This window comes from Agelaius phoeniceus, chromosome 2, assembly GCF_051311805.1.
Source record: "Agelaius phoeniceus isolate bAgePho1 chromosome 2, bAgePho1.hap1, whole genome shotgun sequence".
Lineage (NCBI taxonomy): Eukaryota > Metazoa > Chordata > Aves > Passeriformes > Icteridae > Agelaius > Agelaius phoeniceus.
The window spans coordinates 3974823-3992241 of NC_135266.1; the positions used below are offsets into that span (position 1 = coordinate 3974823).

Sequence of the window (17419 nt, forward strand, 5' to 3'; positions counted from 1 at the left end):
CAGGAACATCTGTTGTTTTTGGGTAGCTCAGGTTTTGGTTGAATGTATTTCACTGATTTGTCACAAATGAAAGTTCCCAGTTCTGGTATGTCTGTAAATATAAGCCTATATCCCCTATTTCCTCTGAAGTTATGATTTAATAGATATTTGACTAGATATTCTAAAAGTTAAAACTTTTAGAAAAGAAATATAAAATATGCTTAAAGATTATTTGTTGATAAATGAGATGAGAGGAACTGGTTTGATGACCATGTTTCAATGCTGGTGAAAGGAAATCCAAATGAAATGGTGGCAGGTGAGTAACCTGGAGAAACAGCTCTGAACCAAGGACTGAGAGGGGACCTGGCTGCTCCCTGAGTACATCAGGCAGGGAGGACAAAAATTCCTTAATTTGGTAACCATCAGCAAAGGAAAAAGTGGGTAAAACCTGAGCACTTCTGAGGGAAATTTGGTGATGTTTTCTAAGTGTCAGAGGAGTGAGGCTCTGCAACGGCCTTGCAGAAGTGGCAGCAAGGATTGTGAAGCCAGCCAGGGCTGGGGCAGAGCGTTCCAGCTTTGCAGAGAGGCTCTGAGCAGCTGCCACAGGGACTGAAAGTCTCCATGCAGGGGTTTCAGCTGCTCCCTGCTGGGTTTCTTCAGGGTGATGCCTCAGGTTTGAGCTTTTCTATGTTTCAGATTCTGTGCTGCTTTAGTGTGTGGGTCTGAGCTTCACATTCTGGGATGGTGAGCTCTGTGCACAGAGCAGGGAGACAAAACAATTCCTGCTCCAGCTGGGCACCAAGGACAAATGATCCAAATCTCAGCCCCAGAGCACAAACCCCGTGGGCTGGAGAGAGAAAAACAAGCAGGGTGGGACTGCAGGGGCTAAAGCTGGGATGGGACAATGAACCGCAAGGTGCAAATGGAGCAGAACTGATCCCAGGGACAGAGCCCGTGCCCGGCCGTGCATTTTGGGGCCATTTTGGTTCATCTTGGGTGCAGCCCTGGCTGGGCTCTGGTGCTGCCCAAGGTGCATCCATGGAGGAGATGCTTTGAATCAATCCCTGCTTTATTCTGTAACTCTGTCCAGCCTCTGCTCTAGGGCAGCTTTCACAAGGCATCAAGGGAACAGATTTGCTGTGTGTGCTGATCTGTGCTGTCTTCTGTGGCACCAGAAACCACCAGGGCAAATGTTCCTGAAGCTGCTGAACCCCACAATTTGCTGCCACAGGCAGCCAGGGAGGGGATGACCTGGACTGCATGACCAGTCCTGTTAACATCACTGGGTTTATTCAGATATGATGGCATAGAGCTGAATTTACACCAAACCCATCTGTCACCGTGTCTTTGCTGAGTTTATTCTTACAATACAAGTGAAATTTATCACGGGTGAGGAAGTTTGGAGTGTGGTTCATGTGGTGAAATATCTATGACATTCTCAAATTTGTTGCTGGAATATAAAAAATATTTTCTAGCAACCCCAAATTCATTTGAACTCAAAAATAATCCCTTGGCAATCCCAGTTTCAAATATATGCAGCAGTTCGAAAGTTCAATATTTTCCCTAGACAAAACAATAAACATTGAAGTTATGAAATTTCCATCTTTGAAAGAATTGTGGTGCCAGAATAGTCATTATGATGCAATTCAACAACTGAATTAGATTTCTGAATGCTGAGCTGATGGAACAGAAGTGAAAAATAATAAATGGATTTACCTGCTCTTTTATACCTTTGGGTATAAGCAGCTAACAACAGTGAATTACACAAACAGAGCTGCAAAGTTTAGAGATATTCACAGCCAGAAATTTATTGCCTTTAATCAGATGATCTCTGAAGAGCAATTACTTTGACACATATTATGAAAATGTTTTTCAGAGTGGGAAAAATGTCCAAATGGACCTACATAGCTTCTATGATTTAATCTAACACGAGATATCAGCTTTTTTATCTTTGTAGCTCCTCACTCTATCCACAAAGTGTCTTCTTTCTCTCATGTCTGACCACCAGTGCATCACAGTTCTAACAGACAGGCAAATGGTGTGTTTTGAAAAAGGGTTTAGGAATAAAAAGTTTACTTCTTCATTTGTCCCTCTAACAATTCTGAAATATGATACTATAATTAACAGGCATTTTTCAGTTAAAAAAAATATAATACAATTCAATTTGTTCTTACCTCATAAGCATTTCAGCCAAACTCTTTGCATCTAGAGGAAAATAGAAGAAATGTCATCACAAATCAAAATCTGTTTGAGAGATGCATTATTAACAAGTGATTTGAATCAGCCATGTGTAACACCACAGTTGTTTCTAGATCAATGGCAAGAATAAAAGTGTGTCTCAAAGTCCCTACTTTTGCTGAAATTGCATTTCTGCTCCTAGCAGTCCTGTTTAGCTCCTCAGTAGCATCAAAGGTGGTAAGAGAAATACAAGTTACCATTGGCTTAACTAGAAAAAAAGCTACAAAAACGTATTAGAAATAGGAACAATTTAACAAATAACAAAGCACTCAGTTCTTCTGTCCTATGGGTAGCAAATGAACAGGTGAGGGAAGAAGAAAAGGCAAGAAAAGAGCTCAAGACCTTGGCAAGGGGCTCAAAGACCTTGGCACAAAGTCAAAGACACCCATGCCTTTGATTTTAGCCCATGGGGAAAATTTCCAGCTTTGTGTGAAAATTTACGAAGCACAAAAGTTTGAATAGAATAACAGTTAATTTGTCACAGAGTAAAAAAGTAAAATTTTGGGGATTTAGAATGGAGGTTCAAGAAGCAAGATAAAAGAATCTAAGTGTGTCCTGTCCTTCTTCTTTTTCTTGTCCTCCATCTTCTGCTGTGATGGTGACACTTTTAGATTAGTTTAAAGTAAAGACAGACTGTCTAACATAGGTAATAGGTATTAGAAAATTATTACAAATAAAATACACCTAATTCTTAATATAAAAACTAACACCACTCCAAAAGTGAACAGTGTGCCGCAAACCAAACTGCCAAACAAACCTCAACAAGTCAGAAAATGAATATAACAGATAAAGAAAAATAAACAACCTTAAAAAGCAGAACCGAAAAATCTTGACTTCTTCTTCGATCACAGAGCAAGAAAAAAAGACTTTTTAATACCTCGAAAGCCATTTCAAACACACAGAACCTGAAAGATGAGCAGCTGTCAACCTGCCATTTCCAAACCAGATGTGAGCAAGGGAGGGCTCCAAGGAGTCAAATTAGAATCCCAGAATCCCTGAGGCAGGAAAAGACCTCCAAGAGTCCCAGCTGTGCCTGATGCCCACCTTGTCCCCAGCCCAGAGCACTCAGTGCCACCTGCAGGGGACACCTGCAGGGCTGGGCACTGCAAAGCTCCCTGGGCAGCCCCTGCCAAGGCCTGAGCTCCCTTTCCATGATGAAATTCCTCCTGGTGTCCACCCTGAACTTCCCCTGGCACAAACTTGCATGGTTGCACTCAAATATGAATATTTTCCCACTAGCAATAATTCAAAATACTGCTGGGTGTTCAGAGTATGGCTACACATGAAACAGAGGATGGTTCATTCCCACATGGATCAGCCCTGCAAAATAAGACACTGCTGAAGGAAAAATATTCCTCCTGTTCTTGTCATTGCTGCTATTATTAGCAGCAAATCCTTTGGGGCTATAATTATTTCAATACTTATCAGTTCAAAAGGCACAGCTGAAGTTTGGTTTTTCAGGTAGGCTTCTGTAAAACTTTATCAACATAATACATGAATTTCTGTGGTGTCATCCAGCAAAAACAGGCAGCTCTGCTTTGTTCTCCTGCAGTCTGCTGCTAAACAAACTCACTCAAAATGCTGATTCCCAAGTCCTTAAGTTTATCACACAGCAACAAAGCAGCCTTTTGTGCAACCAAGTGAAGCAAATCTGAGAAGAAAGCAATTCCAAGTTCTAAGTCTTCAAACAACTCTTATATGGAAGTTTACATTTCTTCTTTTATCTGCTTCTTGTAAATCTATCAGCACCTGCCAAAACATTTACTGAATTTATCTTTGTTTTCTCCATCCCACTTTTTTTCTTCCTCCATCACCTCTTGGGTCTGCAACACCTACAACAATTTCCTTGCTTGTGATCCTATTAAATATCCTGCTTTTAAAATTCCAAGGATGCAGGCAGAAACAAGCCACATTTTAACACATCTCTATAGCTTGTGTTGTACTCATTTTTAAAAGGAATGGACAGAGGGCTCTTTTTATTCATTAAAAAAATCTCAGCAAAACCCCTTTTATCCACTTTTCTGAATTGTATTTATCTGACACAGTGCCAGCTTGCCTCTCTCAGGCTTTATTTCTTACCTACCACTGGAGAAGCTGGAATTCTGTGCCCCCTCTAGGTCTGTTTGCTCCACTCCTTCATTTTTAACCTTCCTCCATCCCTTTCCAGCAAAAGGCATGGAAGATTCATGGTGGGGTGTCTCATCTAAACCAAACATTTATTTTGGGCACTCAGAATTCCTATTTTTCACCTGGAATAAGATTTTCTTTACCATTAACACCTGGAAGTGGCAGTGCCTAATAGATGACAATATTTTAGCCATCAGTCATAAACCAAAAGACCAACACTGCTGCTCCTAAAGGAGTTTTGTTACTGACTTCCAAAAACCCAGGAAGGGACAAATTTCCTCAGAAGAATACAAAAAAGCCAAACAAACACAACACAACAATAATAATGACCCTGGCTGCAAGTAATGAGGTTATTTTTAGCAAATTTTATGATGCTTCTTGCTATTCCAGCAGCACCAGGACTATGAAGACCCTGTGCACACATTCTCCCTCTGGCACACATAATCAGGGTGGTTTAATATGCAAATATTGTTTTCATTCAGCCAGCAGCTTTTTGAAGCAATTGCTGCCTCCTTAAGTGAAGTCTGTGGGCATTTGTGCAAGGAATTCACAACTCAAGAAAAGCAGAAAGGACAAAATTGAAAATTATTACAATGTACTTTGCTTTTTTTTAAATAAAAAGTTTGCTTTTCATATTTTTATCATGTTTAAATGGCAAACACTCTCCCTCAGATGTTTTCAGGTGCTACCCAGCCCACAGATGATTTCCATGCTGCACCTGGAGAAAAAATCACACCAATTCATGTACGTGGCACAGAAGTGCTTGCTAACACATGATGATTCTTGTTTAAAGAGATGCACAGGAGACTGTGCACCTTCAGTAAAAAATAACATGAGGCATCAGCAAGACCATGAAATGTGTCAAAAGCTGAATGAGGAAGTACTGAAAGGAAAAAACTCAATCAGCTGACTTTAAATTTGTTAATTATCCAAGCAGGGTGAGCAGAACTGCTGGAGTTAATAATGGGCACACAGGTTGGTGTGGGATGGGACAGAAACAAAGCTGGCAGAAATAGAAAGGGCTCCTCTGTATCCATCAAACCAAAATCCAGAAGCCTAAAAGTGAATATCACAGAATCATGGAATGGGTTTGGCTGGAAGGCACCTTAAAGTTCATCTCATGCCACCATCCCACCCCTGCCATGGCAGGGACACCTTCACTGTCCCAGGCTGCTCCAAGCCCCAGTGTCCAACCTGGCCTGGGACACTGCCAGGGATCCAGGGGCAGCCCCAGCTGCTCTGGGAATGCTATTTCAGCTTCTTCCCACCTTCCCAGGGAACAATTTCTTCCTCATATCTGATCTGAACCTGAAAAATGTTCAGTTTGAAGCCATTCCCTGGGTGCTGTCCCTGCATCCCCTGGAAATTGTCTCTCTCCATGTTTCCTGGGGCTCCTGCAGGCCCTGCAAGGCCACCCTGAGCTCAGCCCAAAGCTTCTCCTGTGCAGGTGAACAATCCCAGCTGTGCCAGCCTTTCCTCCCAGCAGAGCTGCTCCATCCCTCTGCTCATCCTGGAGCCTCCTCTGGGCTCTCTGCAGCAGCTCCAGCTCCTCCCTGGGCTGGGACCCCTCTACAACAACATCATGTGTCCAAAACATCAGCTCCAGGAGAAATGTCATTGCCACAAGCCAATGACCAGAGATTTTAAGCTGCTTTTCCTGCATTTTTCAGAGATTTTTCCAGAGATTTTAATCTGCTTTTCCTGCTTTCCCTTTTGATCAGCTGACTGATGATACTTTCTAAAACAAGCCAGCATCCCTGGCTGTGTCCCATCACCTCCCAGTTGTGAGATGGCGAAAGCAGGGCTTGGGAAGGGGTGACAGAGGAAGGGGATGATCTCTGCTCCAGCCAAGCATCACTTCAGTGAAAAAGCCAGAGCCATCACTTTTCTTTGCTGGCACAGCCACCTTTAAAATTCTTAACACACTTGGGTTTGCCCCCTGGGAAATCAGGGACAGTGATGGAGTTTTAAATTGCATCCTGCCACTCCTGAACTATCACGCCGTGCTGATCCTTTCTGCTTGTGTTAAGGTGAATTGGATTCAAAAACAAAGGGAAAACCATTCCAGGAGTAGCAGAGCTGGGTTAATGGCCAGAAGGAGCATTAAACCTTCAGGCTTCCCTTTGAGAATATCTGCTGAACTCCTGAATGGCTGCATGAAACTCCAGCAGCCAAGTGACCTTTTTGTGTGACCTGGCTGGTGGAACAACTAAACTGGGCAAAAAACCAGGACTTTGCTGAGAAATCTGTTTTCTTTATAAAGGAGGAAGAAAAATGTTTAATTGTCCCTACATCCAGAGAAGTGGTCAAAGGATCAAGAATGGAGAGGCTGCTGTTCTTCAACAGAAATGGGAACTCAAAGCCATTGTCCATAAGCAGGGATACAAATGTTTGCATGCAGAGCACACTGCAAATAAATCTGCAATTCCCTCTCCTCTTTGTCAAACAGGTTCAAAAAAACCACATCTGCAGCCACAAAGCAAGAGTTACATCTGCAATTTGCACAAATTATTTCAGAGGGTCCCACTGTGGAGATTATTTTTCTGATGTAGACTAGAGGAAATCCTGATTTAGGAAAAAAGAATATTGTGTCTCAAAGAAACCCCACCAGGTAACACAAACCAAGTGATAATGTGGCATTTCCCTTTCAAAAATTGTATGAAAGTTAATCACAAAAAATACTAAAGTAAACCATTTATTTTTTTAGTTAGGACATCAGAAAAACTTGCACAAATTTGTTTTAGAGAACTTAGTAAGGAGTTCTCTGGAACACCAACACTTATTGTCAGGAAAGCTTTTAGAACATAAAGTTTCTGCTCCAGAAGAGCAGAAAATGCCAAACATGGGATCAGTCTTCAAAAAGAATGAGCAAAAAAATTCTGAATTCCTGAAGTCCTATCAGTCTGATCTTGGCAATGCACAAAATAATAATAAAAAAGAATTGAGTGAAGCTTAATGAAATGAATTTAAAAGGATAATTGAAGCCAATCAATACAGACTTGTGGTCAAGCAGCCATGTCAAACAAAGTGGATTTTTAAAAATGACATTAAAATTTGCTGAAAATTAATGACATTGGAAAAAGCTCTCACTGGGATATGATTAAATCACAGTAAAAGGTCATATTTATGTTTCCCTAAAACAAAGTTTCAGTAACTCAAACTATTTTAACAGAAAGTAGCATGATTAACACAGTAGCTATTTAAAATGGATTTCAACATATTCATACCCCAATTTGAAGCAGAGAATCATTATTCAGTACTTTTTGTCTGTGACATTTATCAGTGGTCTGAAGTAAATAAAATAATATCTGATAAAATTTTGAAAATTATACAAGTATTTGGTAGCTAAAATATCAGGAAAATGCCAGATCACTAAGAAAATAATCTGGATCATAAAGTCACACATCAAGAACACAAACCAGGGCTGTACAACAGGGAATATTTCCTGTTTCAGAGCAATCAGAGAACTGGCAAATGATCTCAATGGATAAAATGTTAAGGATGTAAATGATGGGAAAACTAGAGAGAGGAAAATTAAAATATATTCATCTGTTTCATTTACCAATTAAAGCATTAAGAAATGACTTGGTTACCACCATGTGGAAAGGATGTCCTTGGAGACTGAAAATGATACAAAAAAGAACTTTTGTGCTGTAGAGAAGACAGGGCCAGATGGGATGTTGAGCTGTAGTGTGACAAATTCAGCAAAGTGAGACACAACTTTTACAGAAATGGTACTTAAATACTGATTTCTTTTATCAAAAGTACCGATGAAATCTTTTCCACTGCCTGCATTTAAGTGAAGCTCCAATATTTTCTTAAATTCCTAATTTTGGAAATAATTCATAGAAATTTTATTTTATGCAAAAGCCACCCTGGTCAGTGATCATCATCCTTCCTCAAGGGACTGTAACTCAAGATTCTATGAATACTTGTAAATGAACCATGAAAAAATAATGTGCAGAAACATCATTTTCTAGAGCCATAGGGCTTGAGATGTCCTGCTCATTAATGGATGGAATTCCACAGCATTTCTAAGAAGATAAGATAACACTTCCTTTTTCTTTACCACACTTTTTTTAAATGAAAAAAAAACCCCAAAATTGGGAAGGTAAATGGCTTATAAGGTTTTGAAGAAAAAGTGATTATACAAGCTACAGCATCCAGATGTCCTGATTTCCAGAGCTGTGTATGAACCATAAGGTTGGTTGTCCTTCTTTATATATGAATTTGCCCATGCCTTCTGTCTTTTTTTTTACTCCAAAATATTGTTAGAAAGGACAAAATTAGACTCAAAAGAGAGAGAAGTAGGAAGGTCAGAAGGAAAACATAGGGTTGGCCTTGGTTTTAATAGGTACCATGATCACATTTTTGGTGGCTCCTGGAAGAGATTAAGCTTATTTGTTGCAGATGATAAATTGCTTTACTATTAATTCAGGTTTGGATTTGAAAGGATTTTCCTGAATACCTTCAGGAAATACCTTCCCAAAATACCTTTTGCCAGTGCAAAAGTTACAGGGCAGCAGTGTCAGACTGTGAGGGTCAAAAACTTGGCTGTGGCTCAGCCAGGGGTTTTTGCTAGAAAAAATGACAAAGCTGAATGAATTCACAGATCTAAATCTTATTCACATAACAAACTGAATTTGAATAAGGATTAGAGGAAAATACAGATTAGCAACAATGAAAAGTCAGTGAACAATGAAGTGTTGTGTAAGTTCTATTATAAAAAATCATGGGGAAAATGTGGTAACAAATCTGAGAATATCTGCTTGTGTGTGCTATCCTACCAAAATCTGGCTACTTTCATTTTATAATTTGGAAATAATGGTTAGCATCTACTGGAAAACTGAGATTCCCTCATCTTCAGAACATCTAATTTCATCCTTCAAAAAAAATCTACTTTAGGCTCGTTGAGGGAAGCAAGCAAACAACAAAAAAAAGGAAAGCAAACCAATGAGAAATATCTTCCTTTCCCCCATGCAAAATAATAACAATGTGTATATTAATAATTTTTTTTAGAAACTTCTGACCAAAAGAAAAAGAAGGAATTTCTACAGAAAACACACACACACACCCTGTTCTGTACTGCAGGAAAATGATCCCAGCTGGGGATTGCACCCTTTGGTCACGTGCAGCCCCACTCCTATTTTCATGTTGAGAAGTTCCCTTACCTCGCAGCCTCTTCAGCCTCTGCTCCCTCCTCCTCCTCCTGACGATCAGCAGCATCACAAAGAGCAGCAGGACCCCCACCAAGATGCAGGAGATGGTCACCAGCATCTTCAGCCCTTCGTTGGTGCCCAGCCCTTCCTCACTCTGCACCACCGACTTGATGAGAGGAGGGATTGTACCTGGAAACAGGGTCATGGCATTAGAGGCCTCTTAACCAGGACAAAAGATTGAGTTCTCAGGGAATAAAGCATTTTGTTGCTTCAGGTGCTGGCAGAACCCTCAGCAGGATTTTTCTGTGTGAGGTGGAGGCTACATTTGTGTGTCTAATGGCCAGGATCACATAACCAGGCTCATGGTAATGAGGGACTGACTGCAGAGATTATCAGAAATCAAGAAGAATTGCATTCATTGATTAAGGAAAACCATGCCTGATATGCAGTCAAATCCTATGATTAATTTGGAGTCTTATTAAATTATTAAAAATCTGTAAGAGAGCTCAGAATTCCTCCCTATGTCCATTATTCCTTATTATGGGGAAATAGCACTGCTGTGACATTTCTGCTGGGCTTTGCTGTGCAAGGAACTCATTTGACAAAGCTCATTTTGTGCCACATACATCAGATTAATCCTTTGCACAGCAACATTCTGCTATCACTTCTGAGGGTGCAGCAGTGATAGTGATCTGAAATTCAGACAGCCAACCTGATACTAATCTGCTAAAGACTGTCTGACATTATACTCATCAGTAAAACAGGAGAGTAATGCTGGATAGAAACAATCAAATTTTGAGAGGGAAACGAGGGAAATGAATCTACCAGCTACTGGCAGGCAGCTCACTTTTTCATTCTGGGACATATTTGCATTTTGAATATACCTGGCTTCCTGGTGATATATAATACTTGAACTTTTCAATTCTTTTCTTCTTTACCTCTGAGGGACGTGAGAAGAATGCAGCACCTTCTGTGGAAGGCTGTTTAGTCATGGAAGGCTTCTCACTCATTTCCTGATTACTATTAAACTGCTGAATGCAACCACAAATGAGGCTATAAAATGCAGATTTCCTTGAAATGCGTAGAAACACGTAAGTATTGTGAACTGTGATGACTTTGGATGGAAGCTATTAAATTTTAACCAGCTACTGAAACATAAAAGTGGCTACTTACTTGCTAAAAGGAAAGGAGGGTGAGAGAGAAAAACAGGCACATCCTTTTTTACATTTTAATTGCTGCATTAAGTGATATAGTTATATCTCATTATGTGCTATACAGTATCAGAATAAAAACTGAGATCTGATGCAGTACAGTGTGAGTGCCATAACCACAGTGAAAATGTAGAATCCCAAGTCCTGTTTTTTATCAGAAGAGCTATTTCAGCTGCATACAAAGAGAAGAGAAGCTCCCTAAAGGGACAAAGATAAAAAGAAAAGCTACAACCATCCAAACCTATATTAGGTACTTTGGAAAATTTGTTTTCTTACAATTGCATTTGGAATATTTTTCTAATGTTCCACTGCAGTTCTTCTCCATAATTTTATTTTTTCTTTTTTTTTTTTTTGTAATTTTCTGTTTCTTGAACACACAGCAGGATGTTTTCATCTTGCCCTGAGATGCACATTTTGTACTACTTTAAAGGCAAATAAAATTATTAGATGAAGAAATGGAAAGAACTTCAAGCTCCTGGAGGTAATACTAATAATTGTCTCTACATCCTCCTACACCCTTCTGGATACTAAAGGGCCGAAGTTTTCTCTGAATTACAGTCACAGAGACCATTAGGTTCAAGATTGCCTAAAATTATGTCTTTGATGAAAATCAAATGATGAGTGGCCCTTATTTCACTTAAGCCTGAAGTGTTTAGATATGTGATTATCACTATCCATACCTCTCTCTAGGCAAATGTAAACCTCATAACATTATAAACAGGCAGTTGGAGCTTAATTAAAAAGTCATCCTGCACGTTTTCACATCACCCCTTTGTTGCTTTTCAGCAATTGTGTCAGAAATTAACAAAAATTAATCCTGGGAGAAAGGGAGAAAACAACATTTCAGCATTTGCTGTCATTGTAGGTGCCTGCTAGGAGCAGAATGGTCAAAGCTTTTTTGCAGGGCTCAGAACCAGACAAAAGGGGAGGGTTTGTTTTGTTTTCCAGGTCGGTTCACCATCACCCTTTGTTAGCCTGATCGGTGCCTCACAGAAGCTGTAATCTGAATATCTCTGACCCCTTTTTCCCCTTGGTTGCAGCATCTCCCAGTGCACCCTGTGATCCCAGGAGTGTTTCCCTGCGTCCTTCAGGGCAGGGAGTGCCTGGGTGGGTCAGCATCAATTAGCAGAGTTTAGAGCTGATCCGGTTTAATGCCAGGGCTACCGAGGAGCTGATCCCTGAGCTGGGAAGCTCCTTTGCAGCTCTCCACAACTGCAGCTGCACAGGGCTAAAAATATCTCCCTATGGATCGTGTGCTTGTGAAAAAACAAGGGGCAGGCAGGTCAGCAAACCTGTAAGCTGGAGATTGTTACTGAAATGCCCATGAACAGAGAGCAAAGAGCTGCACGTAGGTTTGTCATTAACCCCCTGACCTGATTCAGCACAGGGAGATGTGAGGGGGAGGATGCTGAGCCATGATACTGCTCCCACACACAGCAAAGTGACCCAGAACCACGTAACTCTGGGATTTCTGCAAACTTTACAAAGGCTTTATCTTAAAGCTGCTAAAGCTTCTAAGCTTGTTCTTAGCGTTTGGCATCCCAGAACTTTCATACACTGTATTATCTAATCTTCAAAGTGCTACTCTTGTATCTGCTTTATCTGAGGGGCAGCTGTGACCCCTGCAAGCTGGAAGGGGCTAATCTCACATCACAGGGTGAATCAAAGGTAGAGGCAGGGACAGAACTCAAAAGTGGGGCTGGCCAAGAAGTTTCCACTGGTTTTCTGCAAATAAAAATTCCCTGTCTATGGAAGCAAAACTTTCTGTATCAAATACTTGTAAGAATGATAATCCTCATCATCATCAGTTTATAATTTCAGTTCTGAGTCAAACCTAGCAAAGCTAGAAAATCTGAAAACTGAAATTTGCTTTTCCATCCCTGTTTTCCTCTCATAACCTCAAAGTCAGTATTTGAGCTTGCTCTGCCTCTCTAAGGCACAATTCAGTCCTGGCAAAGCACACTTCACAAACAAAACCAGCACTATCACAAATAGGAAATTTTCTAGCTGACCAAAAGCAGTGGCCCAGGAAATTTAATGCTGCAAATGTTTTTTACTGTTTCATTTTATCCCTTTTAAAGATGCTATATGGCAACATAAAAAATCAAAGTGTGTGCAGGTCACACCAGGGTAAATATCATCACCCAATCAAAGAGCAGAGCCTGACAACATTTCAGATCAGATCACTGTAAGAATAGTTTTGATTTGAGTGCTACAAGTGGAAATTTAAGGCTCTGGATCTGCATTTTGATATAAATTCATTTTAAGGTATGGCTTAAGACTGCCTCAATCAAATAAAAGTGATGATAATGGGACAACTGAAAGTTGGATGCTGCCTGTGGAAAGATATTGGAAACAAAGCAAAACCAGGATAGGTTAAGTAAAATGAGAAGAAATTAACTCATCATACTTGAAAGCATTATTATTGACAACAGCTACACTTCTCAGTAAAACAAGTCCTTCACATGCCTGGAAAAACCTGGAACATTTGTGTAGTAACTGCTCAGGTCCTGGTTTCCTGTGGACCTCTGGAGTGCTGAGGCAAGATCTCTCTCTTAATTTTCCAGACTATCTGAAATAATACATGGATTTGTGTGGCAGCTTACCAAAGATGATATTTTTCCAAAGAGCTGCTGAGTACCCAGCACAAAGGCTGGTATAGCAGCAGAGGATGTGTCAGGTGCTGAGGTTTAAACCCTGCCTAAGCCAAATCCCACATTTCTGCCTGGGAATGACCCCTGAGCTGTACATGAGTGGTGATGTTCATGTGGAGGCCTGTTACCAACACAGAGTTACAAACAGTTACCAATTTGGTGCTGTCACAACCATCAGCTCCTGTTTGAACTTGCTCACCAGTGCTGTAGCTTAATTTAACACTACAGATGTTGCCAAGTGGTTGCACAATGCAGCACAACACCCCTGGCAACACAGCAAGGTTTTACACTGGAAGTCTCCAGAAAGGCTCTGGCAATTCCCACTGGAGCAATCCAGAGCTGCCATCTGGAGCCATCTGTGCTGCCTTTTTTGCCAGGAATGCAGCCCTTCCCCACTGTGGAGCCAGCAGCCCTCTCACCCAGCCTGGCAGCACCTGAGCTGCACTGAGTGACAAACTGGCAGCTTTGCTCCTGCCCTGGTGTGCTGGGTTTTGCAGGGTGGGCAGTAACCCCTGGCAGAAGAGTGGGATGAAACAACTCCCTCATGGTCTGTGTCCTGCTGCTGGGCATGACAGAGCCATCTGTCATGGCCATTAGTTTCACTGTCCCCTGTCTGTGAACGGGGATGATTGCACTGCCATTGCTCTGCCCTTGGAGGATGTTATCCAGAGGCTTTCCCAGAGGACAACCTGCTTGGCTGCTCCAATGTGTTCCATAATGAGTTTTGGGCTGTGTCACAGGGAACAGCAATTAAGCCAGACACCCCTGTGAATGGCTGCAGGAACAAATTCCATGGAAGACTAAAATTTCATGGAAAAGATGCATGAAATACTAGGAAAGGCCCCTGTAACCATTGGAACTAATGACTTTTAATGTCCTATGATTATGTGTCTCATGGCTGATTGACTTTGGAGTTTTTCCTATGTGAGGACAAATAAACAATTCCTCTTTTCTGCCTGACAGCCTACTGTCAGGAAATCAGGAGCTATTTTACATCTTTGAGACTTTAACCTCTCTGACAGCATGGCTGGCAGATCCAAAACGGGGTTTTTGAGTAAAATATAGAAGAAAAAACAGAAAGATTTTTTTTTGGAATATTTTTTCCTTTTTTCTTGAGGAAAAAATAGAACATGAGCAAAAAGAAAAAAAAATACACATATGAAACCCAAGTAAAGCAGCATTAAAGGAAACACTTACTGCCATCGTAATTGAGCGTGGCAAACTTGGCTTGTTTCTCTGCACAGCCAGCACTGTTGCACACCCTCATCTGCAGCTCGTACCAGGTGGCCTCCTGGAGGTCATAGAGGATGTAGGACTTGGACAGGGATGTCCTCTGGGCCGTGGTCCAGACCGTGGTCCCAAAGGGCCGGTACTCCAGGGTGAAGGAGGTGATGGGGCAGCCGCCGTCGTTCCAGCCGATCAGGTTCAGCCTCACCCGCGTGGTGTTGATGCTGGCAAAGAGCTCTTGCTCCTTGGAAAACTGTGGCTCTAGAGGCAGTGAGATATTCCAGACAAAATGCTTTAATATTGCAGATTAAACCTCTCAAAATGGAAAATCTAGAGAATCATTTCTAGGGCAATCTTGAGTCTAGCTTAAACTCAGTATCTATATATACAGCTTCCCCCCCTCCTCCTTAAACCTTTTTTCCCACTTTATGCCAGAGTCATAAACCCAGATTTTCAAATCAGTATGTGGAAAAAAATACCCAAACATCCATTCAAAAAATATGGTTTGTTTTGCCTTGCAGAACTTGACACAAACTTCTCCTTTATTTTTGATACTTATCCAGTTCAGAGGATGCTGCTTGCACACTCCTGCAATACTGGCTTGGAGCAGAAATCAGACACTGGCTCCATTTCCTTTATACATAAATATACTCCCTGTCTCCCTTCAACACACAGATAAACAACACCCTGAATTTTCATAAGAAGAGAAGAGCCAATTTCCTTATGGCAATGAAATAGTTGGAATTGCTATAGTCTGTGACAGTGGAAACATCCTCTTACCAAATATCTGCCAACCCATCTTAGAAAAAAAATATTAGAGAAAAAATGACAGAACATTAGCCTGTGTGGGCTTCAAGTCTCACAGCCACAGCCTTTTTTGTCACAGCCATTTAAATGTTTCCAAAGCCTCTAATATTAAAATATCAAGGCCTGTTTTCTCATCAACCCAAGATCTCCAGCAGAGTGCAGGAGCTTTAGGAGGGTGAAGGGGATGGAACCATGTGGCATTCACATTCTCTGAACATGATCTCTTCACCCAGGGTTTTTTCTCCTGGGAAACTAAAAGGCAGTGAGAAGCCTCAGTGAAAAGGAAAACAATTCTTATCTCATTTGCTTCTCCTGTGTTGTGCTCATGTGGAATGTGTTTGGAGATTGTTTACCCACAGGTGATTGTCTGATTTGATTCTGGCATGAGTTGTTTTCACTCTTTGGCCAACTGGGGCCAAGCTGTGTCAGGACTCTGGAGAGAGTCACGAGTTTTCATTATTATCTTTTTAGCTTTCAGTAAGTATCTTTTCTGTATTCTTTAGTATAGTATAGTATAGTATAGTATTCTTTAATATAATATAGTACCATAAAATAATAAATTAGCCTTCTGATTATTTTCTGCTGTGAGTTGTTTTGACTCATTAGCCAATTAGGGCCAAGCTGTGCTGGGACTCTGGCGAGAGAGAGTCATGAGTTTTCATTATTATCTTTTTAGTATTCAGTAAGTATGTTTTCTGTATTCTTTAGTATAGTATAGTATAGTATAGTATAGTATTCTTTAATATAATATAGTACCATAAAATAATAAATTAGCCTTCTGATTGGATTCTGCTGTGAGTTGTTTTGACTCATAGGCCAATTGGGACCAAGCTGTGTCGGGACTCTGGAGAAAGTCACGAGTATTCATTATTGTCTTTTTAGCACTCAGTAAGTATGTTTTCTGTATTCTTTAGTTTAGTATAACATTCTTTAATATAAAATAGTGTAATAAAGTAATAAATTGGCCTTCTGACAGGATGGAGTCCTCCTCATCAGCCCTTCCCTCGTTGGTGCCCAGCATTCACAGAACCAATGCACCTTTGCCGAGCGTCTTGGCCTCGATGATCTCGCTGATGCGCCCCGGCCCCACCCCGTTCTGGGCAGTCAGGGTGAACTTGTACCAGGTGCCACATTTCAGGGTTTCCAGCCTGTAGGATCTCTCACTGGGGCTGATGGGGAAACTGCCCCACTGCTCACTGTTATCCTCTGAGTACTGCAGGATATAACCTGGAGGGAAAGCGTGGATGGCAATGGTATCACAAATCCTTCAGGTAACCCAAAGGAGGCATTTTAATGACCTAATAAAACTGAAAAAATTCCCATGTGCAGGGAAAGATACAGCTCTCTCCTGACTGAAAGATACCAGGCAATGCATTTTGCCCCCCCCGACAACAGCTTAAATACCATTTTATATGATGTCTTCAAGGGGGAAAAAAAGGATATTTCTAAGGACCTTTCAATCAGCAACAACCAGATGATGAACCTGCACCATCCAAAATGAGTGGTTAGAGATTACACATTTGGAAAATCAGATAGAGCAACTGTCATAACAGCTGAGGAGAAAGTGATTAAATGTGTGAATAAACCACCACAAAGACAAACTGCAATTTACTGAAAGCTGTTATCACCATGATAGTGCACATTAAGGGTTGACAGCAATACAGACTGGTTGTTTTTCTTTTCTTTTTCTTTTTTTTTTTTTTGGAGCCATTCATAATTTTATACTAATCCTATCAACATATGATAATTTAGTAAGAAGCAGCAATTAACTTGAATTACATTACCTCGGATAGAACTGCCCCCATTGTCTCCAGGTATCCAGGAAAGAGTGATAGAGGAAGATGTAGTTTTGGATACAGTGAGTCTTGGCTGGTCTGGTGGAACTAGATGGGAAAATAGTTAAAAATAGAAAATGCAATCAAATGGTTTGACACGATGTTAATCACTTCTAAGAGTCATTTATCAAATAGCTGCTTTGAGTTGCAAAAAATGCAAATGATTTCTGTCAAAGTGTCTG

General features: G+C 40.8%; 1 protein-coding gene across 1 annotated transcript in view; it reads right to left on the bottom strand.

Annotated features, from left to right (window-relative positions):
- The window catches only part of DSCAM (DS cell adhesion molecule), a 471885-nt gene that overhangs the window by 38190 nt on the left and 416276 nt on the right, over nucleotides 1-17419 (bottom strand). Inside the window, exons 24-28 of the mRNA XM_077170965.1 lie at nucleotides 17187-17285; nucleotides 16441-16629; nucleotides 14566-14856; nucleotides 9516-9692; nucleotides 2154-2184 (exon numbers count right to left, since the gene is read on the bottom strand). Of these exons, the coding sequence (XP_077027080.1) occupies nucleotides 2154-2184; nucleotides 9516-9692; nucleotides 14566-14856; nucleotides 16441-16629; nucleotides 17187-17285 (787 nt within the window). The remainder of the gene's footprint in view (nucleotides 1-2153; nucleotides 2185-9515; nucleotides 9693-14565; nucleotides 14857-16440; nucleotides 16630-17186; nucleotides 17286-17419) is intronic.